The sequence below is a fragment of the Netta rufina genome (genome assembly GCF_964035555.1).
Source record: "Netta rufina genome assembly, chromosome: 14".
In the NCBI taxonomy this organism is placed as follows: domain Eukaryota; kingdom Metazoa; phylum Chordata; class Aves; order Anseriformes; family Anatidae; genus Netta; species Netta rufina.
Window position 1 is genome coordinate 7,780,547 of NC_140137.1, and position 26,917 is coordinate 7,807,463.

General features: G+C 46.4%; 1 protein-coding gene across 1 annotated transcript in view; it reads left to right on the top strand.

The window, feature by feature from the left end:
- CTNNA1 (catenin alpha 1) overlaps positions 1-26,688 on the top strand; it is a 112,367-nt gene extending 85,679 nt beyond the window's left edge. The window contains exons 11-18 of the mRNA XM_084295530.1: positions 3,890-4,046; positions 9,071-9,271; positions 10,315-10,466; positions 13,216-13,326; positions 14,865-15,046; positions 15,810-15,915; positions 22,065-22,199; positions 25,072-26,688. Coding sequence (XP_084151656.1) covers positions 3,890-4,046; positions 9,071-9,271; positions 10,315-10,466; positions 13,216-13,326; positions 14,865-15,046; positions 15,810-15,915; positions 22,065-22,199; positions 25,072-25,359 — 1,332 coding nt within the window. The 3' untranslated portion in view covers positions 25,360-26,688. The remainder of the gene's footprint in view (positions 1-3,889; positions 4,047-9,070; positions 9,272-10,314; positions 10,467-13,215; positions 13,327-14,864; positions 15,047-15,809; positions 15,916-22,064; positions 22,200-25,071) is intronic.
- The last annotated feature ends 229 nt before the right edge of the window (positions 26,689-26,917 follow it).

A 26,917-nucleotide genomic window follows, 5' to 3' on the forward strand; every position in this document is an offset into this window, starting at 1 on the left:
ACCCTAAAGCCAGTGCAGAAGGAACAGTGCCCTGTAAAGATCAAAAGTCCCTATAAAAATACTGAGGCAACAGTGAAATGAGTGCCTGCAGCCACCGACCCAGGGAGCTACGTGGCTTCTGGGTGTTGTGTGCACCGAGACGACATTAAGGGGCAAGAGGTGAGGATTGCAAGGCGAAATAAATAGGCAATAATTTCCTTCTGCCAGGTGAGGTTTCTTCCTCTGGCTGTGCCAGCCCAGTGTTGAGAAGGGTTCTCTAGGAAAGCACAGCGTGCAAGAGCTTCCTTCAGGCCTTCCTGTCACTCTTCCAGATGGGGGGCAGAAGGGTTTTGTCTTCGATCTTTAGTTTCAGCGAGGAGGAAGGCGGCAGGTTCTTCCCAGGAGGATGTGAGGTGCAGATTGAGCCATCAGCTGCGAGGTTTTTGGATCCCCAGCCTCGCAGATCTCAGGGCAGGAGCTGCCAAGCCCTGGCTGTGCTGGAGGCAGAGGAAAGGCGCTCCAAGCAACTGGCTGGAACCACGCTACCGAGCGCTGGGCTGACTTGAACATTGCAATTGCTACATGAAACAAAGCACCGATAAAAATAGTGTGCTTTCTTGCCATGCTTCATTTCCTTCTGGATAGTCTTAAAATGTCCCTGTTTGATTCTTTGCTTTGTACAACTTCAGTGAGTCATTGTGATCACAGTGCTCTGGCAGAATTTTGAGGAGCTCTGAGATACAGAATATGTCCCTGCAATTGCCAAATGTTTTACATGGAAACAGCCACATTTCAGGTAGTCTTGCCATGTTCTTCCTATTTTTGGACTATATATATCCTTCCTGTAAGTTATTCATATCTTAAATTAATTCTTACAATTAAATGCTCAGTGCTTCATGTTTTTGGAGGAGCAATAGTGTACTTCAGTCAATCCTTTAACCCTTACCTCCAAAGCGTTCATTTTTAGATAATAAAGGAATTACAGTGCTCACCACCCACCATACCCACAGACTAGGTATAATCCGGTATTTCTGTCCTTTTGCCATGCCTTCCTAAGCATCTGTTGGCAAATCAGTCACTGGATACCAGCCATGATGCAAGAGCATATTTACCTGAATAGATATTTTTTAGGATTTTATCAGTAATCCCTGGGATATTTCACCCAAATAGATGTGAGCGATGTCCAGGATAACTTGTCTGTGTAAAGCTTAAGCTTTGCATATTTGACAGAGTGAAGGTTGTGATCATCCTTGCTAAAACTGAACATTTTGACCGCTTTGCAGATGGAGATAAGATGCTAGATGTGTAGAAATGGATTCAGGACCGTGAGATGGAATATGTGCTATAAAAAGGGCTCTTCCTCCTGAGCACGCATGGGAGCACACCTACAAAACCCACAAACCTTTGTGGGTTTGTGAGAACTGAGCTGTATTTTGTATTTAGCTCTGCAGAGATACTCAGTAGCCTTTGATGTCCCCACCAGTGCATTGCCCTTGTCTCTGGCACTGCTGGCTGCTTTCTAAGCACAGGAGGGGTCCGTGGGCAAGGCAGGTCTTGCCTGCTGGTTTTGCTGGGCAGATTTTTTAAGGCGCATTTGAGTTGACCATCATTTTTTTCTGGTGTCACGTACAAAACGAGAATCTTATTCCAGCTGGATAAGCGGCCTGCCTGGAGGACAGCGGTGCAGCTTGTGCCTCCTGCATTTGGGTTTGGGGTGATGCCTTATTTGAGCGATTTGGGCACTCGCTGAGCCCTCTCTCTCTGACAGCTCTCGTGTTAGATATGAGGAGTTGCTTAATGTGGGCATCTGGGGCTGGACAGGGGCTGTTGACGAAGATTAATTGTTCAGACAGCTGCTGCTGTCCTGACATACAGCACACAGGTACAGAGGCAATATGTTCCTTCAGCACGAGGGCTGACCTGTCTCAGTGCCTAAAGTGTGTTTGCTGGGCCAATATTAGCCAAGGTAGCTACAGGAGAGGAGGATAAAACGTCCCGAGCCCTCGTATCACCATCTCTGTCTCTGTAGTAGTGGTTACTAGCTACAGAACAGCGCAGAGCAGACTGCTGGAACACTGCCTGTCTCACCCTTTTTGTTTGCATAATGCCTGTTATTTGTATTCATCTTCATAAAATTTGGATATCTCGATTTGCATTGATAGATAGTGCATTACAGAAATGAGTCTGGAGCAAGAAATGGCATTGGCTAGACTGAAGAAACAGGAGCTTTGAGCAGAGAATGGGCTTCCCTTTCTAAAAACTCCATTTCTGATTGATTTTAGAGTTCTGAACTTCATTTCTGTGGGTGTCACAAGGCTTCTTTCAGAGCCTGCAGGACCTGGGAGCCACAGACCCCATGGGCAGTGTGAGGCTGGTCAGAACAGCCAGCACCCCAGCAGTCTTCTGAAAGGGGACTCCTGGTTCCCACAGCTGCATACCCTCAAAGCGAGAATTCATGGTTTAATTTGGGGAAAGGGGAAGCAGCAGCAGACCCACGCGTTGCTCGGTCAGCACAGGGACGGTGTCGTTATTGCCAGGATTTCAAGGTGTGTTTCAGCCCCGCAGGTCTCCCCATCAGACCGCAGCCCATGGCAGGTCATTTCTCACGTTTGTCGGTGTTACAGAGCCCGTCCTCGTGCCCGTGTCAAGGTGTGACCCCAGCTCCCAGCCTGTCTGGAGGCAGGCTGGCAGCTCGCAGAGCAGGGTAGTTTCGCTCAGCCAGTGCCATTCCTCGCGTCCCTCGGGTGAATCAGCCTCCTTCTCCTGCCTGACTCACTCAGTGCCATCATGACATGTTTGACATCACCATCATTCCCGCGTTTAGTGAGTTCTGGATTTTTTTAAATGCTTTGTGACACTTCCAAATGAAGCAGGTAGAAAAAGTAGATCTTGTAAACGCGGGAACATCTGGTGCTTGCATGTTTTGTTCAACGGCTTCGTGAAATTAATGCAGTCCTAAAGTGGAGAAGAAAAATTACACGCTGAGCTTAGGAGTTAATTAGCTCCAGCACCCAGGTGTTTGAAAACAAGGCTGGGATTGTCGTGTCGGTCTGACTGGAGGTTTTCTCGTGCCTGGCATGTTCCCAGGTCACTTTGCTGAAGCATCGCGGAGCCAGAGCTGATGCTGGAAGAGGAACAGGCTTTTGTGATTGCTTCCTTCCCACACGTGAGGAGGCTATTTTAGGTATTTACCTGATGAGTTAGCACAGCAAAAAGTTTGTTGCCCAGCAGTGTGCGTAACATTTCTTCTGCTCAGAAAATCAACAGGATCGGAGGAAATTACAGGCCAAGGGTTTGAAAAAAAAACTTGTAGGGGGTTTGGGAGGAGCATCAGATAAAAAAACCTCCTGTTTTCTGGCCAATTCAGCTTTTCCAGAGCCATAATAGGAATCCTAAGCTGTTGTAAGAATTACTGGCAAGGTACAGACTAAGATTTTAAAGAAAAGAAGGTAAATTATAAAATCTGTCCTTATTTTTTGTGTTTGTATATTGTTCCTACTTCAAACCGTGTAAACTTAATCCTATTTTGACCTTTTTTCCTCAGGTTCTAGTGCCTAGCTTAGGAAATGCAGCCTCCAATGTACTAAATGTCGTCCTGTGTGAAATGTGTAACAGCATGACCCGTGTTCAGAGAGCTGCACCTCTTTAACATGAGCTGTTAAAGAAAGGTGAAGCTGGCTGGTGTGAATACGGGCCAAGTGTCCTTGCATGTAATAACTGCCCATAATAAACGCGGGAGCAGGTATGAGCTGGGCATGAAAGCATCAGAATAAACACTTTTGTGTTTAAACATCAAGTTCCAGAAAACTTATTCAACTTGCTTTGTTTGCTGCTGAGTTCATTGGATAAACACAAAGAACCTTTCTGTCGAGTTCAGAACATGCTTTAAAAATCCAGAGGTGTTTTGCAGGTCATTAATGCCGCACTGGCTCTGGCTGCTAAACCCCAAAGCAAGCTGGCTCAGGAAAACATGGAGCTCTTCAAGGAGCAGTGGGAGAGGCAGGTCCGCGTGCTGACTGACGCCGTCGATGACATTACTTCCATTGATGACTTCCTGGCTGTATCAGGTAAGGGGGTGACCTGAGACACAGTAACCCAGCTTATTCCTGGAATAAAAGCCTTCTGGAGCCTTCCCCGGCGTTTGGAAGGGATGGTGTTGGTACACTTCACCTGGTACACGTTGTCTGCTGCCGAGTGTGGTGTAAAAATAGAGCGGGAGCTGTTGGCACAAGGAGAAAAGGTATTTTTCCAAGTGTGAAAACAGTGCTAGTTTAGTTAGCAGGTACTCTGGAAACTTGTCATTGCACTTACAGAGTGAGCATGCATAAATGTATATATTTACATGTCAGTAGACAGATCCGCTTAAATATAGTGGAAGACACTTCATGTCTCTGGATCTTGAATCGCTAGCTGAGCTTCCAGTGAGCTGCCGTGTAGCTACTGGAGACAAGCCTCGCTCTAACACTGGGGGAAATAGAACATGTTCACATTCAAGTTAGGAGCTAGCAGAAAAAAGGATCCCTCAGTTCAACTCAGACTCTTCTTGCAAAAACAAAAATTAATATCAAACTATGATCGTACAAGTTAATTAAAACTGTTCGCACAGAAAATGTTCAGTGAATATTTTTAATCCCGTCAGTTCTCCTAACGTTTTTAAAGAAGATCATGTACTTATCATGATACAGTAATAATTCCTTTTGTCACAGTGCTTGCCGAGATAACCTGTTTTATCAGCATCAAGTGATAAAGACCCACTAGTAGCTGCAGTGACCTAGAAATAATAGGGGCATTTTTATTTTCATGTCCTCTAATTCCGTTGTAGTCAGAGGACACAGTGCTATAACCACATGAGTTGTGCCTGCGCTAGCTTTCACAAATTACCACTACAAATTGAGGGTCTGATTTTCCTAGAGCAGACTGGAGCATCTCCAGTGACCTAGAAACCCCAGCCGTAAGGAAGGATTTTAGAGAAGGATGTGTGGGATCAGAGGTACCAAGTGAACATACCTAGAAAATGTACATGAAATACTGAGGTACTGAATTAAAAGACCCTCTTTAAAAAAAAATAAATATTCAAAATAAATTTAAAAAGGTAGTGTTTCTACAAAGAGTCACCTGTTTACATGTTTTATTGTGGTTCCCTGGGTTCTGAACACCAGGTTCCTTTGCAATGAGTTAGCAGAAACTTTCTCAGCAATTGCATGTCCTCCTCTCTCTCTCTTTCTGCGTGCTCTTCGTTGCAGCAGCAGTTGAAATGGCACAGCTGCGAGGAGCCTATTTCTGGGGAAATATATTTAGAGAGAATTGCGTGCTGAAGTTCACGGCTCCATTTGGAGTTTGCCCACAAGTGTGCAAAACGTTTCAAAGGGAAAAAACTGTCGGTCTGTGAAAACACAGCGCGTACCGAGCCGCCTGGCTGTGTTCACTTGGAGGTGTGCCTCAAAATGGGGCAAACCACGGGGACTGGCTGGTCCTGTTCCCTGTGTAGGTCCCTCAAAGAGATGGGTACCGGCTTTTGAGGGACAGGATGCGGTGCTGGCTCACTGTTGAATTGCTCTGGGAAGTGTCAAGGGTTTGGCGATAGGCTGGGACCGTTTCTTTGCTGGGGTGACAGCAGGCTGCCTCGCAGACAGCACCTCCTGGGTGTGCATGCTCCCCAAAACAGTGCCAGGGCAGTGCTGTGGTTTGGGACTGTTTCAGATGCTCAACTGCATCCAGCAATTACTGGTTTTGCTGCGCTATCAAAGAGATGTTTGAAAAATATTAAAGCAATAAATACTGCTTCGAGTATTATTTGTTTGAACTTTGATAAATGTTTTCCATATAAATGCCACCACTCCAGTTCTCTGCTAAAAGCCTAAACGTGTCTTTGGATAAGATTGTGATGGCTATGATTTATGCCAGGTTCCTCGTGGGGTTATGAGGATCTTGGTGCACAGAAGGGTTTAAATTGATAACTAACTGGGATGTAAGCAAAATTAAAAAGCGTTCTTGTAGGTCTGTGTGTGCGTGTGTATAATACCACGTTCCTACAATTTGTTGTGCTGTCTAGCAGAAAGTGTATGCTTTGTTGTCCAATTTAGGCTGGAATTGTATTAATTGTGCAGGCTCGATGGAAGAGGTGCTGGGTTTAGATAATAGCAGGAGACTGTACAGGAACCAGGAAGCTTGAACGCGCAGTTTTGCAGCTAAGCTTGCAAGTTACAACAAATTTTTTCCCTTTTCAGTTTCTTCATGCTGTTCGTAAGTGTACAGACTTCTGTCGTGTGCTTACTCAGTCATCTCTTAATCGTCTGCAAAGACTTTGCCTGGTTCATTGCTCATTTCAGAGCTCTTCTGTACCTCCCGCAATACTTATCCCCTTGTCAGTCCCCTCCCTAGCTCTCTGCGTGTGTTTGTGTTCCCACTGACTGTTCTTCAGAGCAGTTGCTGATGGCACCGTGTAATCATCACATTCAGGGCTCTAAAATTACCTGGATTTCCTTCCAAACCTCTTAAAACCCATCCCGTGTGCTGCCTTCTGTTCTTCTGGGGCTGACAGAGGTGTAAGCTAGAGGTTGCTCATCATGACAGTGCTGATCTTAAGAGCGTGTGGCTGAAGCCTTCATGGTCCCCGTGGTTATCCTTCTTCATTACAAAATGCATCTTGTGTTTTGAAATGTGCAAACATGCAAGGATTCGGATTATAACAGTGTCTACTGACACTACAGCTCCACCTGGTTTCACCAGTGTCCCTTGTCAAGAAAAGGTCCACCATGGGAATGGTCCTGAGCCCTTCCCCAGGGAACACAGCAGAAAAGCAGGGTTATATTTTTGTATCTGTGGCTTCAGCTTCTGGGTGTTGCTCCACATTTTGGTCCTCCTCTAGCCTCCAGACCCCCTGGCTGACTTCGTATGATGCTTGGGGAAGGAGTTCCTGATTGCTGTGATGGGGAGGCGGTGGAAGGTGTGTTGTGGTGGTGGGCTGAGGAGTGACAGGCATGGGGACTTCCAACTGTTACCTTTTCACTGTTCTTTGTATTTCTTTGTTTGCTCTAAAAATATTCTTACTGGAAAAATGCGGTCTTTCCACTTTATCCTCTCGTACCTCAGTACCAACCTGCACCATTTTTTCCCTACACTTCCTTGGGTAGGACACGATCCCTTTGCTGTTGCTGCTGTTCCGTTCTGTGTTACCTTTCGTTGCTGTGAGATTTTTCTCCCGCTCAGCAGCACGAGAGCTGTGAGCTTTGATGTAGGACAGCTCCGTAATGTCCCCGCAGGTACTGGCGCTGAACCTGTGTCAGCATTTCCCCGGCGCTGCCACCCTGGCCTCAGCAGATGGCATTTTGTGCCAGACACTCGTGGTCCATATGCCTGTAGGACACGTAGTAGCGTGTGTGTAGACGAGCACACAGAACGGTGTCAAGTCTTATTTGTTATCATCCAGCTGGAGAATATAACCTGAGCAGATGCACATGACAGGCCCGTTCTTCCCAGGGCCCCTCGCAGACCTCCCTGCGGAGGATTATCTGTCTTCCCACAGAATTACCTTTCTGGCCACTTTGCATCTGCGGAAGACATCAGCTGATCAGCCGGCATTTAGATACCAATCCTCATTTTGTCAGTGCCTTTTATTAAAGTTCACATCATCTGAAGAGGCTTTCCAATGTACTTTATTCTTGTAGGAATTCAGGCAATAAGCAGTCCCTGTTTTGGCCTGACACTGATGCTTTTCTTTTTGTTTTTGTAACTTGCAGGGATGTCTGCCTCTTGCTTTAATACCGACACTGCGTGTGCTCCTTGCTGGAGCTCTTGTAGCCTGGCTGTCTGCTCACCGAGTTGTCAGATTACTGATGAACCTGCACTTTTCTCTCTTAGGGCCACATCCTGCCCTCAGCTGAACTTGCTCATTCCGAGTTGCTTCAGAGGTGTTTCACAAGTGTCATTTTTGTCCAGGCTGCTTACAGAAGTCTTGCAATATTGCATCTGGCTCTGTTAATTTTATGTAAATTATGCAGGACTCTTCCAGCAGCAGTCCTTCCAGCCAGTTCATACAAATCCTCTATCAGCCAACTCAATGGGCTGCTCAGCTCTACCAGCTCTTGCAAAATGTCTCTTTTACTACCTGTGTAGGGAATAAAAGCCACTTCGGTAGCACAGATTGGCAGCGTGGTGTGATTAAGGCAATGGTAAGTAACGCTGGAAACTATTTAAAGGACACAGCAGAAATGTTTCCAAGGAGGTTTCTTACAAAGCAGCAGAAATGTTGGATTGTGATGTCAAATCATTGGTACTGATACATTAAAGAAGTGCCTAACGGAGTTTGGAAAACATCCTGGGTAGGTGTCAGCAGATGAGCATCCAAACCTCGTTAGGCATCCTCAGAAATCTCTTGAGGGTTTTTACTCATTTGGACCTCTTGAGCTTGATAAATGAGGGAAAATATCTCTTTATAAAAACGTATATCCTGAAAGTAAATTAGAAACGGAGGTTTTGGCTTTATTTTCTGTTTTCTTGGGAGGCAGTGAGCACTCTGGTGCTGGAACGCTTTCTGCATAAATCACTGCATATGTTGCATGTCTCGAAAGTGTATCCAGGACTAACAGTGTAATACTCTGCTGGTAAGTGTCTGGTTGTGGGAAAACACTATGTAGGAAGCTAGAAATGTGCAACAAGCACCCCAGTCTGCCAGGGCATTAGTGGATGAGGTGTGGCACTGGGGCCGGTGCCTCATCGTCCCACCCCCGCGTAATGACAGCGGGAGTGGCCTGCAAATATTTGGAGCGAGGGCTTCGGCAGTTGAGGGGAGGAATATGGAAAGAAACATGTTTAGGGAGGGTTGGGCTGAACTCAGCTTTTCTGTTGGTAAAATAGAGTACAGAGAGGGGACAAGAGCGTTGGATGCCACCAGATGAATGGACTGACCTTTGTCTGACAGCCGGTTTGGAAGGGCAGCTGTTTGCTGGTTGTAGCAAGGTTAAAAATTAATGCTTTACAGCATCTGTCTGGAGGTCTTTTAGTGCAGATCACAAACTGAGAAATTGTAATGCTGATGTGCATGGCGGAAAAGAAGATATTACTGTCTAAATCTTCCTTCTTTTACCACCAGAGAACCATATTTTAGAAGATGTAAACAAATGTGTCATTGCTCTCCAAGAAAAAGATGTTGATGGCTTAGACCGCACAGCTGGTGCAATCCGAGGACGTGCTGCTAGAGTCATTCATGTTGTCACTTCTGAAATGGATAACTACGAGCCTGGAGTCTACACTGAGAAGGTGTTGGAAGCAACGAAGTTACTGTCCAACACAGGTAAGAGTGGTTCCTCCAGGACCTCTGAGTTCGTATTGCTTACAAGTGGATGGGCAGATGGATCCTACTGTACCCGTGAAATCTATTAACGGCTCCATTTACATACTATAATGAAAATTAGGGGGAGTTATTTGCAGAGCTGTTGCAAAATGAGAAAAGTAATTTTGCTTTGTTGACTGGCTCAAAACTCAGCAATGCGAAAGGTCTCCCTGGATGTGCCGGCTGTCATTGAGTGAGCCGCAGAAAGTCAGAGAACCAGAGGGTGAGTCAGGGCCTGAAGGATGTGCTGACCATCTTGCAGCACTGTACCCAGGGCTGGAAAGGTTTCGGTGGCACTGACACAACAGAGCGGAGGGTAAATTTTGTAATATGTCTGTAGAGCTTTTAAAAGAAGCCTTGTAGGTTCTTGTCCCCCACCCCATAACAACACATGTGGGTGTTGCCTGTGAACTAGCCGGTAACATCCATGTAGGGTAAGGAATGATTCTGGTTGCCTCAGTGAGTGCTGTGCCAAGCGTTGGTTGTTGTTTTTATTTTAATTACAACTTTGATGAAGAATCACGGGTGACACTGAGGAACCGAACAGACTGTAAATGGTTCTGTGATGTTCTTCCTGTGGCTGCAGTGAGTCACTGGAGCACAGAAGTGCAAACTGCCCTGCCTCAGTGGCTTGTTCAGCTCGAGCTTCATGGCTCCCCCCCATTGATGTGTATCTGCAGGGGATGTTAAATAAACACTTAATGTTTTATCCCATAGATTCTAACTGCTTCCCTGGGCGTTTTCCCCTTGTCCACGAAAAGGGTGTGACAAATTTCTCACTGTGCAGGGGGGAGGAACAAATAGCAGCAGGGTAAACAGAAAACGAAATGAAGTTAAGACTGGAGCAACAGCATTGGTATTCATTTGTAACAAATGTTTTGAGTTTAAAGGGAACCGTTGGAGAGTTTCCAGTAGTAGTTAACAATGAGACATGCACATGGGGGTATGTAGCAGCAAATGGTATTGGGGTGGGGACTGACTGTTGGTTTGTGTCCTTCATACAGTTATGCCACGGTTTACTGAGCAAGTAGAAGCTGCTGTGGAAGCACTGAGTTCAGACCCTGCTCAGCCAATGGATGAAAACGAGTTTATCGATGCTTCACGACTGGTGTACGATGGAATAAGAGATATCCGGAAAGCTGTATTGATGATCAGAGTGAGTGCAACTTTACTGAACAGCTCTCTTATTTCTCCACTCACTTTCCCCCACCTTCATTGAACTGACAGGCATCACTTTTATTCAGAGCAGACAGCGTAAGATTTTCATTTAGCTCGTACTAACATTCTCAGTCTAAAAACTGCTAATCACTCCGTGTAGTACTGCAGAAGTACGTTTTGACTCAAATTCATTAAAGAGATGTGAGTAGCAATGATAGCCATGAGAGGTGATGCTAAATGCTCTTCACACATCTTCTATAAAATCGTGTTTAATGCCTTGCTTATTAATGTGCTAAAATCAGTGACCTTTGATTTAACAATAGCGAGTGGATTCCTGGTATAGGTGCTTCTTGATGCTTTGAGAGCATAGAAATAAAACCTGATGTCTCTTAAGTAAGTTTTGAGAATTAATGCTAGTTAGTCGAAAACAGGTTTAGGTGAGCTCAGCTATAGTTCTCTGTGTGTTTCTAAAGCACATGATTCATTAATTAGCTAAACACATTGAACAGAGACCAGTTGATGGAAGCTTTGTCCCTTCCGTACGTGCATGTTTCATTCAGGTGCAGTCGGTGTCCTACTTGCTGGTGGGTCAGGCAGCATTGGTCTGGTGGGAGGCATGAGGTGAAGATGCAGAAGAGCTCCTGCAGTTAATTGCAGGGATGCAGAAAAGAAAGTTCTGGTTGAGGCTGACCTATCGGCTGGTTTCTTGAATATTAGCATGGTAAAAATGGTCAGGAGGTAGGCACAGCAAAGATAAATGTAGTGGTTTTATTCCTTGTTTCCTTTTTCCCTTGTACCCCTGTGACTCTAATGCAAATGCCGTGCAGATAAACTCTCGTCATCTCTCAGAGTGGTAACCATTGCAGATGCATTTTGGTGATAAGCAAATCGACAAAATCCAGCCGCAGAATATATGTGATTATAGGAACCATTGCAATGCTATCTGCCATGTTTGCTGCTTAAAGCAAAGAATCGGACAGAAAATCAGAAAAGCTGACAGCCACATATGTGCTCCCCATAGAATGCTCTTCATACTTATGCCCAGGATTTACAGACAGCCAACGCTATATGAAGATATCAGTGCTTTCCTGCTATGCAGACAAACTAATTGGATTCACCCCCTGCTAGAGTCCTTGTTATTCAGGACATGAAAGTACGACTGCCAATTCCACGCCGCCAGTAATTAGCAGCGCTGGCAGTGCCAGGAATCCTGACATCTCCCCTCGCGCCGCGCCTCCCATCTCAGGGTGCCACGGCTGCGTCGCGGCTGCCAAGAGCTAACGGCAGCACGCTGCTGCACATCGGTGACCTATAAAAAAAGCCAGAATGTTAGCATTTGTTGTCCAAAGGGCTTGAAGGTATAGAAAGCACTTGGGCTAAAAGAGAAGGTGCCAGACCACTGCTTCCCCAGGACGCTGTGACTGAGCCCCAGGAGTAACCACGCTTGCGGGGGGCTGCTGGGGCAAACGAGCTGGTTCACTTGTTCTTTATAGAAACTGGAAGGAAAAGTCATTCCAACACCTACTTTTTGTGCTTAGGCAGCCTGTTTTCGGAATTAAAATCTTCCTGTACCTGTAGGTTACTGAAATAAAGCTCTTTTCTCCCTGGTGCCCAGGCAATCTCCCATCAGCCCCCAGAGCGGTTTTTGCCCTTGGCTGTGAGATAGATGGGAAGAGAAGGGGCTTGAATACTGTAAGCATTTCTCTAAAGATGCAACAGAATAGTTTTGGTTTTGTTTTTCACTTTTTTTTTTAAATACTGACACACACCCATCTACTCATTAGTGTATGTCCTTACTCTAATTTTGCGGACATACTCTATTAAAGGCGTGGGAAGGAGCTGGGGGCTGAGATTCTCTAGGTCTTGATGTCAGCATAGTCAGCCACCTTTGATTTTTGGCAATTGTTTTGCGTAACTATCTTTAAGTGCATTGCAAGATGTCTGTATTGGAAAACAAGTTTATAAAAATCAAATCATAGGAAAGAAATCGGAAGAACAGGGACTTTATTTGCATCTTGTCTATTAATCACAACTCATTGCATTTATCAGTGAAGTTCTTTGTTGATCCAGCTCTGCAAAATTGTCATGAAGTGCCACTCTAGGCAAAGATGTAGTATTTTAACAAACATGCTGTTTAAACTGATAAGCTTTATAAAAATTTCGCCAGCTGTAGACTGGCAGTAACAAAAATAAATTCTAGGCAAGCAGGAACTAGGTCAGATGAGTTTAGCCTACAGCATAAAAGCTGGCCCTTACTAGCTAAAAATTTTAAGCTTTTCCTGGGGGATAAGAATAAATTTCGATATATTTTGTCTGTTGTTAATTCAATCGATGCTTTGATTCATAATTGTGCTAAAGAAGACATCTGTGGTTGTGAAGCAGGGCTTGAAGTTGTATGTAATTTTAGCTTCAGAATGTCAGGTGAGGCTTTTACTGTTAACCAAGTCACGAATAGCGAGATTCATTTTGTATAGGCTTTTTGTGTGTGTGTCTTTCAACTCTTGAGTGCATTAGTGTCCTTTGACAAATGTCAGATGTTTAGTTACTGGTCAGTAATTTTGGGGATCCCTATCGTGTTTTAACCTGAGCAGTGCCATGTACATAGTCACACATTGATAAGCTGGGTATGGTCCTAATTTTTTTGTTGAAAACACTGAATATTTTTTACAGGAACTTATTTCCATTCTCTCTTTGCTTTTTAGAGCCATTTAATCTGTTTGACTCTTACTGAATTTATCTTTTCTCAGACTCCTGAAGAGCTGGATGATTCTGACTTTGAGACTGAGGATTTTGATGTCCGAAGCAGAACAAGCATTCAGACTGAAGATGATCAGCTCATTGCTGGACAAAGTGCAAGGGTAAGGAAGAAATTTGAGTATTACTTAAGCGTGTCCCACCTTCAAGAAACAATTTAGCTTGGCTTGAAAATCCAACTTATTTTACCTTCTTTGGTGAAAACATTGGATCAGAAAACAGACGTGCTCTGTTTCTAATTGTCTTCTGAAAAGGAGTTTAAGAAAAATGTAGCAGTGTTGGTCTCATGGACATCACTGGTGTCTGCATTTTATCTTGAATGTTCTGAAAGATCAAAATCCTTTTAATAGCGATGAACTACGTGATACTTTGGCTTCAGACATTGTAGTAGGCACTGCCATTTAGTTAGGCAAGTGAGTTTCTGCAGGGAGATATGGGGCAAATAATTCCATTGTACAAACATTTTTTTACAACAGGCAAATGCTAAATTTGTGGGCAAGAAGCAGATAACTTTACAGTTCAGGCATTTTTTACAAAATGTCTTCTTACGCATGTGTTTGGCCACTGAGCATTTAATCAAGATGATGTTCGAAGCAGCCTGAAAATGAAATAATTTAAACTAACCACATTCCCTATGACTGCAAAAAATGAAAGCATTGATATGCAATATATAATCATTAATAGATGAAAACTTTAAATTGGTACATTGAGGGAAAAACAGGCCTTACGTATTGTTTTTATTTCACATGTTCCTTTCTGGATCAATAACAATTTTATCCTCTTGGGGAAAGTGCCATGAAAGATTTTTGAGAAGGCTCTTTTGGTCTGAAACCAGCCAAGGAGTAGTGAGGCCTTATTTATCAAACTTCTGCCACATTGGCTTTGGAATTACACTAACTCAGAGTGGTTTTTATGCTCTCCTTCCTTGGGCAAGCACTCTACTCCTATATCCCTCTTCCTCCTTCTATTTAAATGCAGACATTTCTAATTTACTTTTTAGTACTGCAGCTGCCAGATGCTTTTTCATCCTAAGACTCCTTTTCGTGTGCTCCTGGAGGCATGAAGGCCCCTACTATTTAAGAAGGCAAGGGCATTGAGACTTACACAGGCTGTAAACCTGGTGTAATAGATTTTATTCAGGAGTAAGCACATACTCTTTATTTTCACTTAGTCTTTTCTCAGCGTGCATGCTTCTAAATAGCATTTCTAGCGTTTTGCAGGAATGAGATTCATAATGTTTCTTTTGTGTATTCCAACACTGAAAGATACCCAAGTGGATCTTCCTTTTAAAACACTTAAATTTTACAGAAAAGGCAAGTCCCTCCTCTTCATGCAGTTTTTCTTTGAGGGATAGCAACATGTGGCAAACTTGCACATTTTTTTACTATGCAGTGCCCGTGTTTCAGATGTCAACTTGTCTTTGTGGGCACTTTTTCTTCTCTGGTGCTGGTAGTAATGCATACAGCATAAACTTGGTGTTTGAAATGGAAGGAAATAGTTCTGTGAACCCTCTAGGTAGAGGGTTGCTTTTAAAATTTTATCCCCCCCATCTACATGACTTAAATTGGTTATTAGTGAAATGTTCCAAGAAGCCTTCTACAAGCAGCTGGAGAAGGAAATGTGAGAAAACTCTCTCTTTCAGGCTATCATGGCTCAGCTCCCTCAAGAGCAAAAAGCTAAGATTGCTGAGCAAGTAGCAAGCTTCCAGGAAGAAAAGAGTAAATTGGATGCTGAAGTATCAAAATGGGATGACAGCGGTAATGATATAATTGTTCTGGCAAAACAAATGTGTATGATTATGATGGAAATGACAGACTTCACCAGGTGAGTCCTAGTTTGTGCACACACCACCTTGTCTCAGCATTGGCTGAGCTGGTGATCCTTCAGTGAAATATTTTGCAAGTGCTCTTAAGAGTCTTACTTCTTATAATTTCCTTTAAATGTTACCCTATTAAAGCCTGTGTATTAACTTGGGAGATGCATTACTATGCAGTGACTGGGTGGTAATAACTGTTTAAATTGATCTATAGATACATAGCAGTTATTTCCTGCCATTCTTTCTTCCTTGAGGGCGATTTTTGTCCCAAAGAGTATATATATATATTTGCTCAGTTCTTTAAAACATTAAATTCTATGGGCTTCTTGATATTGCTATACTACAGAAACAGTTCCTAGTACAGTGATTTGCAAAAGAAAGAGTGTTTTTTTGATGCCTTTTGAAATCCATTTACTAGACTTCATACAACGCTATTTTTTAAACTTGATGTTGCATTCCATGCAAATTACAAATCTGTCTTGTAAAATGTTATCTCTCATCATAATTAGGTTGCTCGAAACAGTAAAATTTAAGTTGTTTTTATTCCTAGATTTAATCTGAACATGGTGAGAGTCTGGGGGTGGGGTGGAGGGGTGGGAACTGACTGGGAAATGAGGCTGCTGTAATGGTCACACCGGTGACCTGCCTATTGCTGTGCAACCTTCGCGCAGTCAGGTGTACTGCCAGTGTAATATGGAGTAGAAACAGCAGTGTATTGTTCATTTTTCTGCTTTTCTGGTGCTAGGAGGTAGACTCTGTTCTGTTTTGCAGAGGTAAAGGTCCACTAAAAAATACATCAGATGTGATTAGTGCAGCCAAGAAGATTGCAGAGGCTGGGTCAAGGATGGACAAGCTGGGACGGACTATTGCTGACCATGTAAGTCACAATTCATTTTCATAACCCTCCAGCACAAATGAGCAATAGGAGATCTTTCAGTACTGCAGACATAGTGAATACAAGAATATATGGTTAGTTTTGAGGTTTTTCATTTTATTTTTTAAACTGATTTTTTCAGAGCTGTCTAATAGTCTTTTCTTTCTAGCTGTTCTCCTGCCACCCTAAGCAGTGCAAAATGTTAAATGTGTCCAGCAATGAAACTAGCAGCTCCCTGGCTTAAATCAAACACCTACCATTTTAAGGTAGCAATATGACAACACTGCTTCATGTCACATAGTATCTAGGCCAGTTTCTCTAACTGAACAGGACTGAAACTAAATTCAAGCTGCTTTTGTCACGCTCAGAATATGCCCGAGTACTTTCCAAAGCAATGGCGAGACTGTGTAGGCAATACTGTAATTATTACATGTGTCCTATTGCACAACCCTTAATATTATTTCTGAGGCAGCTTTATAATATTAAACAATTTTTAAATGCCCCCTAGACCGAATGATCAGATTATCGAAGCTCTCTAGTGTATTTTTGTTGTCCAGTCAGAGCTGATGGAGACTTAAGCAAGGCTTGGCGTGAGCTGAGCATTTGCTGCGCTGTCACAGGCTGTGGTGCACGGTGCTGTGCTGTGTGCACCGAGGTGTTTGAGAAGAGTTCTCTAGGTCTGAGTATGGCCAGCTGGGGGTTTGATGTAATGCAGCTGCCTGTCCTGTGCCACTTCAGAAACTGGGTTGGGCTGAGCAAAAGCGCCTTTGGTCTCAGCCCACACCCAAATTGCAGAGAGACATCAGCATTAGTAATAATGCTCTGCCTGCAAGGGAGACCCTGAAATGCAAGTAGGTTAAGTCTGAGATCATAACCGACTGACTATGAACTATATTTTGTACAGCTCTTGCTTGCTTTTCGGTCTTTCTTTGAATGTAAATTCATAATACAAGGTTTCAACTAAAGCTGTCTTTGGAAGTAAATCTTCGTAATGCAGATCTTTCTTAAGTGTTGCATCCAGAGGATGTTGTGTTCACCCGAATATATTAATGATGCGGTGAAGTGTTTGATGAGGAGGTAAAGTTGAAAAGTGGTTTTTAAAATGGGTCTCCTTGCTACAGCATTTTGACAACCATATTTCTGGGAGAATCAGGTGTCACTGCTACCTTAGGTAAATGAAGCAAGGAACAGTTTGTGTTATAGATCTCAGGAGATCTTATGCTGAAGGTTTACAATGCTTTTTTTTTTTTTAATTCATGTGTTTTATGCAAACTTGATGTACGGTTTTCTGCACTGAGCCATGTCAAAAGATAGAAGGGGAGCTAAATGGTTGCTTTTAGTAGACATAAAGTCCTTACAAATATAAAAGATTAAGCACAGGTTTGAAGATAAATACGAGCAGGAGTGTACAGTTAGTCATTTTGACAAGAATATAGCTTTTTTTTTCTAACTCCATCCCCTACTAATACTTTCAGCCTGCATATTTCATTAGATATGCTTACATACTCTTTAGAAACTTGTAGCAATCTGTTAATGCAGACCTGTCTGACAGCCACAGAGGACTTACAGTACGGCCGTTCTGGTGGAGCACTAATGCCTTCCTGTGCCTAATACAGGGTTTTAACGAATGGAGGTGTTTTTGGGTCCTGTTAACCATGTGACACCGGGTGAATCATGACCCCTCGTGTTCACATGTCAGGAGCTCCTAACTTGTGCTGTCAGGCAGTTTTACGACACATTTCCTTTGAAACCATAAAAGCTATTACACAAGGTATTTCACGTCTGCTGAGAAGTGTCTAGCCATCAGCCTGCAAATTTCCCCAAAGGTATTCCATCTTTCACTCAAAATAGCAGTCTGCTTGTTTTGAATGGGAGAATGTTAAGAAGTTATGAGTACAACACAAATGAAAATGATTTCCAGCAAGACAACGATTTGTCATGTATTTCGCTCACTGTTGAAATACTCGCAAAGTTAAAAAAAGGTTGCTTTTGCTCTTTGATAGCGGTGGGCGGTTGCTACCAGTTACCTGATAACAGCATCGGGGTGGAGCTGAGGGGCTGCCCCGTGTCTCCTGTCCCAGCAAAGGGCTCCAGCAGCCTCCTGCGGGTCGGTATGCACGGAGGCTGGCCTGGGGACACGTGCTGGGTGCCACACTGTCCTGCTCTGTCACCAGAACCACAGCCACTGCCCGGCCTGTAGCAAGAGCTGCTCCCCCTGCACGCCTTCTCTCGGCATCTACAACCAAGCAGTGCCAGGCCCAGCTGCTGCACAGCATCACAGTGGCATTCATACCCTAAAAGCAGTGAGAAAGTCTGCGGTTGGTCCCGTACAGCCACCAGGTGTGGGGATGGAGCCTGCCTGCAGGAAGCAGACCCTGTCGGAGAGCTCTTCTGTCCCTCCCTGCCCCTTTCCTTCGCACAAAGGGAGGAAGAAAGTGGTTCTGCTTCTGCAGAAGCTCAGCTGGGTGGTGGGATGCGAATGTGTGCGTGCATTTGATGAGGGTCAAGGACAGCTCCTGGGTGTGAAGGGGAGCAGCCAGCACAGCTTTGCCAGCAGCCAGCACCGAGGCTGTAGCAGCATCTTGGCAAGGTCTGCCATCAGGACGCAAAATACCTGCTCACAGACATCTCGTGTCCTCCTTGGGCTTCTTTAGGGGGTGGTGCTGTTAGGGGTGCCCCCAACACATGCTTGTTTCTGTCTGTGGCACAGCTTTCTGCTGGTGCCCTGCTGTGGGAGCCTCCCAGCTCGCCCTGGCTGCTGGCTTTTGCGGCAGCGTGTTAATCGGGGGTGAAATTGTTGCCTTTTGGGTGTTTTTCTGAGTGTTCCTATGTAGAAACAGGGATTATAGAGGCATACACAGGTGCCTTTTGTTGTTGTCTTTTATCTCGTGTTATATATCTCTTTTCAAACACCATCAGTCTTTGAACTGAGCTTTCCATTCTGCTCACAGAAATGGCACACACGGTAAGGAGGTGGTTTGCCAAGTCCTGTCACGCTGATCTATGCAGCTGAATAACATTCCCTATTCCATTTTTTACTACCCCACTAATGTTTTGTTGCCTTCTTCAGCCATTGGTAAACATGCAGCAGACTCTTCCCTGGAAAGTGCCTTCCCTTAAATGCTTTCCATAAACCCACAGCCCATCAAGCACCTGGCGTTCAGCGATGCTCGCGCCGTGCCGCACTGTGCGCCTGTCAGCGTGCAGCTCCAGCCACGGCCGTGCCACTCGCTCGCCTTGTTAGATGAGCTGTTTGGGAGATGGAGAGCATTTTCCAAAATGCTAATTCCAGCTTTTCATTAGCTCTTTGGCCAGCAGTGTTTATGGACTTCCTCTGAAACACCCTGCGCTGCTGACTAATACTGATTCACTTAAGAAATTAACCTGTAAACTTTGCTGCTTTGTTACCCGCAGTTCGCACTTCACTGATGGAAACAACGCACCCAGGAACGAGCTGCAGCCGCCTCAGGTGTTTTCATTAGCTTTCCTTGGGAGTAAGAAGGTGATTGCAGCCTCTGTGTGCTCACACGGGCTCAGATGCCCCCAGAGCTCCGCACATGTCGCTGTGCTTGTCGCAGCACGCCCGCAGCCCCGTGGTGGTGCTTTGTGTGTGTGTGTGCCGGGGCTGCCTTCAATCACGGCTCAGCAGGCTGCCATACAACATGTGATACAGCTGTTTTGTCTTTGCTCTGCTGAAATACCATCTTGGCTTTAAAAAACACTTGTTCAGGCCCTGGAAAATGCATTTATTACCTACCCATGCCTCGCTCCTAGAGTTAAAAGGCTGCTAGAGCAGATCAGTTGCTTGGTTCACATCGCCCCACCTGTGCACACCGTGGCAGCGCAGGGGTCTGCTCGGGTGCCTTCTTTTCTGGCTTTTTGTTCAGGGAAGCTTGGGTTGCTGCACCCATCTTGTAGAGCCAGAGCTGCAGCTAACGGGAGGTCTGTGGTGAGAATTTGGGGTCAGCCCCTGCTGCTGATGGGGTTTTGCCTTTCTCTGAAAGGCGAGCAGAGGCTGTGGGGTGGTAGGCAATAAACCTGACTCCGAGCGGAGCATGGAGTAGTAAATTGCTGCCACATTTAAGGTTATTCTTCCCAGCCTACTGTGTCCATTATGAATCTTCATTTGCCGGTGCCTTGTACTGCATCAGAGAGTAGTGGATGAGATGGGATTTGGCAGTGAATGAGGGTGTTTGTAGAAGAGCTCTCGCAGCCTGCTCAGCTCTCTGCATTTCAGCAGAATCTGGGGAGAGCAAGCAAGAAGTGAGTGCTGCTCAGAGTCAGCCTCTTCCATCCCTCTCACATCCGACACTGGTAAATCACTGCAGCCACTTGCTCTGCAGAGCTCTTGGTGCTGCTCTGGGGCAGGCAGTGCCAGGCAGAGCTCAGCCAGCACACGGCTCTGGGGCTTTCTGCCCTGGCCAGCACAGCCTGGAGGGGAAAAGCTGAGGGTGCTGTGCTCTGCTTGCCATCAGGCTCTGCCGTGGGGCCAGGGAAAGGTGTTTGAATTTTGTATGTGAGAGCCTGGCAAGGCTGCCTTGGGTGATCAAAGGGTTGTGTACAAAGACCCTGATGCAAGAGCTCGAGGAGTTCCTGGTTGAAGTGTGACCACCCGGGAAGGATGGAGATTGTGGCAGGGGTTGGCCTTAGCCCTGCTCCTGATCAGCGCTGCCTGGATTCCTGCTCTGCCGTGGTGCTGGGCACTGCCTGCCCTAGGGCAGAAAACAAAACCTCGTTGGGTCTGACGCTGGCTTTGTGAGGAGGGGGAGCTGTGAATGCCCGGTGGGACGATGCGAGGAAGATGTTTAGAGGAGGAACTGGCACGTGAGCTGGCAGTGCCGTGCCCCCAGCCCCACCTGCTTGGGGCCAGGTTGGGGTGTAAGGGGTGGTGCGTGGGGCACGGCGCCACATGCAGCACGTCGAGCTGGAGCTGAAGGCGTTTGTTCATGTGTGGGCACAGTGCCTGAACCGCCGGCTTCTCTCAGAGATGGGACAGTTGTCAGCCGTGGTGTGCCTTGCCGTGGGCACGAGAGCACAGCCTGCCAGACCGCAGCACCCCGTGCACCCACTGCAGCAGCTTCTGCCCTCGTGAGTACATCCAGAGACATTTAAAATGTGTTGTCCTGGGTGAGCACAGCTGGCAATGTCTGGGGCTCCGAGCTGCCCACCCTTGTGTTCATTTATCAGCAGCAGCACAGGAGGCTGACGGGCAGAGGCTTTTCAGAGCTCAGGGCACGTCAGTCCTTCATCCCCCAGCCTCCACACACCCGAGTGTGCCAGCAGCCCTGAGGTGGGCAGCTGTCCCTAGGCCTGCTGCTCGCCCCCGTGCTCGCTGCCGTGCGTAACGGGGCTGCGGGACCGGCGTGGGCAGCAAAAGGCTTCGTGTCACCTCTTGGGCGTAGGCATGCAGAGCTGTTTGGGACTGTGGCTGCCCCTCAGCTGGGCTCCTCTTTCAAGACCCAGCACGAGGCCGACTCATCGATCATCCAGCTGCCAGCCAAGGGACCGTCCTTCCTTTGGGCTGGGGAAGGCAGCTCTCCGAGCTGCACTGCGGCCCCTGGAACCGCTGCGGTCTCAATTGCTCAGCTGGCAGAGACTTCTGCCGTCTGCATGGCTGAGTGCCTCAGCGTGCACTTGAAACATTTTATGTCATGGCGAGGAATCTGGTTCCCACACCGCTACAGAATGGGAGCAGAAGGCAGGGAAATATCTGTTTTGCGGGATATAATCGAGTAACTGGCGGGTTTGTCATTTGCTAGCGTCAGGTACTTAAGACTGGGGATTGAGGCTGGACTCGGTAACTTCTGTGAGTCGCAGTTTGAGATCTGGATGTCAAATCACGGCTGCTGTGTCCTGCATCGTGTACAGGAAGGGCTTTGGCAGTCAGTGACCCTGCTCTGGGAGGGCTGGGCACCCCCTGTGTCCTCGCAGGGAGCTGGGGTTGCGATGGCCGAATTCATTGCCTGTGGGTGTTTGTGTGCGTTCAGCTTTGCCTGTGTGTTGCTCGGTTGTCTTTTGGCAACCAAAGCTCCACAGAAAGCGTAGTGCTGTCCGGACCGGCACCGCATGCACTTGGCTGCTTTCTCGCTGAGTGGCTCAGCTCCGGTTCTGTCGATCTCCGAGTGAAACCTCACCTTTGGTTTTCCTTCCAGTGCCCCGACTCCGCCTGCAAGCAGGACCTGCTCGCCTACCTGCAGCGCATCGCCCTGTACTGCCACCAGCTGAACATCTGCAGCAAAGTGAAGGCTGAAGTGCAGAACCTCGGCGGGGAGCTGGTTGTGTCCGGGGTACGTAGGAGCTGCAGTGTGCCCGCTCCACGCGGTTTGTCCTCCAGGGGTAACAATTACTCCAGGCTAAGCTATTCTGCTAAATATTACAGAATATCAACAAGGTGTTTTGGGGCTTTCAGTCCAAGTTTCAGTGCATGCCAAGTCTGTAATCCCGCCTGCCCTGCCTCACTGGTTTTGTTACCGTTTGAAAGGGGGAAAACACAGAAATGCAGAAAAACACTTCACGTTTCCATACTCAGCAGTGTGTGTGGAGAGATTCACTTTACCTCTGTGTGATCTACCATTTTTTCAGACTGTTTTTCACTTTCAGTGAGGTTAAATCACTTTAATCAGCACAGCTAACCCTACCCCATGTGTCTGCACAGCCTTGGAACATGCTGGGGTCCCGAAATGCTCCAGAGATGTTAATATTTCAAAATAGCTTTGCCCTGAAGAGTGCAGGGATTTTTAGTGGCTGCTCTGTTTTATGACAGCTGAAAGCTGCCGTAGGCCAGCCTGCTTCCTTATTCTAGCCATTACTTAGCAAATAATTTTTTTCACTGTACTTCATGAAACGCTTCCTCCAAAGAGGAATCTATTTGGGGTCATCTGGGGGGAGGAGAGCAGAACTAAATTCTTAATTTCTTCTGGCATATTCCTCCTTGCCCTAGACAGTCACGTGTGGCCTCCAGTGCTTTTGCCCATCCTTGTCATGACTGAGGCAGGAAATTCGGAGAAGGAACAGAAGGGGCTGGTAGTCCCAGACTGCTGTCTGAATCCTTAAAATCAAGCAGAAGTCAGCACCCCCTGCCACTCAAATGCTTCAGATCCTTCGACTTACAGCCCCTTTCTCCCCACAGACAGACCCAAGGAGTAGTGCTCTGAGGAGCCGTAGCTGGGGGAGGTCTGCACAAGGAGCTGCAGAGGCAGCGATGGGCCACGCTGCCGTGAGCTGAGCTCCCTCGTGGGGTGCTGGCCGTCTGCTGCTCCTCCTGCCAGCCCCACACGCTCGTGCTGCCAGCACCGTGGTGCTGAGTGATGGGATGTGCTGGAACATGTGTTGCTGTGCAGCTCTGTTGCATGCCTGATGTCCTATTATCTGTAAGGCTGAAGGCATTGTGCTGTCAAAGTAGTAGATGTGTCATTATGCAATAATATGTACTCCAGGGTTTTACTGCAGTTATTCAGTGTCTTTAGAATTTACATACCCTTCTGCCATAAATTAGTTATATGAACAGGCTGGCATCTGTAGTCTAATCTCCTGGTTTTATCTGTTCTCCACGAATCTGTCCACTGGGGCTGAATGCTGCCAGTAGTGGTGCTAAGCCTCTGTCAGATTATCAGGTGAAGACCTGCTTGTGGAGGCTGATCCAGGGACTTCTGAAAGCGCTGTCTAAAAGTGAAATTCTCTCCAGCGCTGGCATCCTCCCCCATCTGGATGCAGCAAACATCCTGTGGAAGCAGAGCTATAACCAAGGCAGTAAGAGCTTGCACCCTGAGCAATCTGGCAGTTCATTTAGAAAAGCACCTCCTTGCTTTCATTGCGTTTAATACGATTCTTCCCACTGTGAAGAATCATGGCACTAGTAACATGCAGTGAAAGTGTTTTCCAGCGTGATGGCTGGGGCAGGGAAAGCAGATGACACTGGTTTGCTGGAGGGTGCAGATCAGATCTGCCGCTGTCAGGCTCAGAACACGGCGTGATGGAAGGGAAGGTCCCAGCGCCATGCAAAGCAACCAGCCCCTGCTGCATCGGCTTTGCTGCTGGGTGAGCCATGGCTTCGAGATCTTCCCCCGAATCTTCCTTAGATGCAGTCAGTGCTGGAATTGAAATGCATGGAGGCAGCCGGGTTCTTGTGTAAGCTGAGCAGAGATGCTGAAATCCTGCCAAAGACTGTTTGGCATTCGCACGCCGCAGGTCCTGATCTTGCGTGTGGCAGCTGAGATGGCACCAAACACACACAGACACGGCACCCGCGGCCACCAGCATTCGGGACCCAGCCCGCCTCCTGCACTGAAACGCTCCTGCCCGAGCCTGGAGGCGGTCCTTCCCTTTGCCTTTGAGCATTTAGACCCAAATCTCCCGACGAGGCTGGTGGCCAGGCTCAGCTGGAAGTGCTCCGTGCCATCTCTGCTGGCGCTCGGCTGCTTTTCAGCCAGGGTCATAAATCATCGAGCGGGAGCATTAGTGAGTGGGGGAGCGGGTGGGGGCTGCTGCTGAGGGCATGGAGCTGCAGGGAGGCGAGGGTGGGCACTCACCTGACTGCCCGGGCTGCCGATGTGTGTTAGGTTCATTGGTTGGGTGCTGTCACCCAGCAGAGCAGGGCACTGGCACCCTCATGTCCCCTTGCCTGCACCCCGCTGCCAGCCTCCCCGTTGGTCGCTCTGCCACACACCAAAGCTTCAGCAAACACAGCTTTTTTTTTTCTCATTTTAATGCTGTTGTCGATCAGGAACCACCTCGGCCTGAAGAGGCAATTACATCCCTTCCTTTCTAATACAACTTAATATTCTAGGGTGATTTAAATGTTTATTACCAGTGATTAAGATATTACCACGACTTTATTAATTTCATTAGCGAATAAGCTACTGTTAAAGCTTAGTCACAAAAGCAAACAGCGGAATACAAATCTTTTCAATTGCCGTGAATATGGAAAAGGCACAGATAATGTGCAAATGCTGCTCTTTTTATTTCCTGGTGCACAAGGCAGGTCCTTACCGCGGGGTGTCGAAGGAAAAGTACTGCCTTGAGGTCGGAAGCTCAGATTTCAAAAGAAAGCCCAGTCACTTGTAGTGCTCATACAAAATGCACCCCAGGCCCATCGTGTGTTCTGGAATACCGTGTGTGTGCACGTTAACAGTGGGTAACTCTCGCGTTGACGTTTGGCAGGTGGACAGTGCCATGTCTCTGATCCAAGCAGCCAAGAACCTGATGAACGCCGTGGTGCAAACCGTGAAGGCTTCCTACGTGGCATCCACCAAGTACCAGAAGTCCCAGGGAATGGCTTCGCTCAACCTCCCCGCCGTCTCCTGGAAAATGAAGGCTCCAGAGAAGAAGCCCCTGGTCAAGAGGGAGAAACAAGATGAGACCCAAACTAAGATCAAAAGAGCGTCCCAGAAGAAACACGTTAACCCGGTGCAGGCTCTCAGTGAATTCAAGGCTATGGAGAGTATTTAAAGCGGTGTCTCTGTTGGTTATTTTTCCTTTAGCCCACTACTGCTACTTCCTGAACTCTAACTTTTAATATTCTAAGGATTTTCAAAAGTTTACTATTCCTCAAAATGTATTTACTTAATATAATTTTGATAACTTTGTTTAGATCATGTGGGGAAATACTCAAATTATAAGTCCTTTCAGTATAGCTTCAGCCTACAAGAGTGTGTTAATTTAGATTGCTTTTAGATTTCAGGGGTGTATTTCTAGCTGAAAAATATTTTGTATAATCTTGCTTTAAATAAAATATTCTATAACCAAAGAGGGTTTTACAATAACACTAACAGTTAACATTGATAGTTGAATCATTCTGCTTGGAGACTGCAGTTTTGCATTGTGATCAAGAGGGAAAAATTAGATCTTTTCACTCGAGAATGAGAAAAAAAAAATGTATTATTGTATGTATTAGTGTATTCCTGCTGGGGATGGAGAGGGACTAAGCTCTGTACGCTGAAAGGAGAATGGAAACACAGCGGGCGCTGGCTGCGCTGCCCCGGCCACGTGCTCACGCCTGGCCAGCACCTGCAGAAGCGCTCGCCTGGCCCCGGGGAGCCGGGGTGGCCTTGGCTGGGGGCGAGGAAAGGGGCAGCGGGCCCGGGAGAGCTTCGTGCTGCCCGTGCCACGCGTTGCTGCTGCTCCCTGCCCGAGCCTGAGCCCCAGCCCACGCCCCGGCCCTGTGCTGGGGCTGTCGTGTTCGCGGGGGACAATCTGGTGAGACACTCGATGCGTCACGAAAGGAAAGCGATTACTTTTGTATGACACGAGATGAGAATTTTAATGCCTGGTTACAAATTACTAATGTATTTTGCTGCGGGACACTAATAAAGTTGCTTTTACCAGCCGGTGTATTGTCGTGCTGTGAATGGAGCGTGTTTGCAGCCCGCCCCGCTCCCCCTCCCCGGCATTCAGATGCAAATTGGCATTGTGCTCATTTCTAATAATTGCTATGCATCCTGCCTTGGGCTTGCGAAGGAGCCCAGCGAATAATGTTTGTTCAGGCTGCAATTTAGACTATACATTATTTGTGATAACTGTAGCTACAAGGTATAATTTTGCTGTCTTATTTAAATTTTATGAATTTCAGTGTGTTTTACACTTACCAATAAAGTCCGGCATTCCCGAGGAAAGGTTTGAGCAGGTCAAAGTCTTGTTTGTTGTTTTTGTAAAGCATCCATTAAAATGGAAAGAGGCCTGTTCTGTATTTAATGTTTTTAACTGCAACTAAATCTGGGAGCCAGTCGCTGGCAGTGTTTAAGTTATAATTTGATTTATCTTGATCAATTTACTATATCAAGCTTATTGCTGTCAGGTTACCAAATTGCTGATCAGAATCAGACTAAATAGTTACTGGGATAATTTTGCTGAATTTATTATGCTTCCAAGCATTTCAGCCTCTTGAGTATAACTGATAAATAGCTGGATTTCCTAACAGTTTCTGTAAGCCTTTAACATCTGAACAGGCATCTACCTAAAAGGGCAAGCTAATGAGCTCGTCCCGCTGGCAGTCAAGGGTTAATGAAGT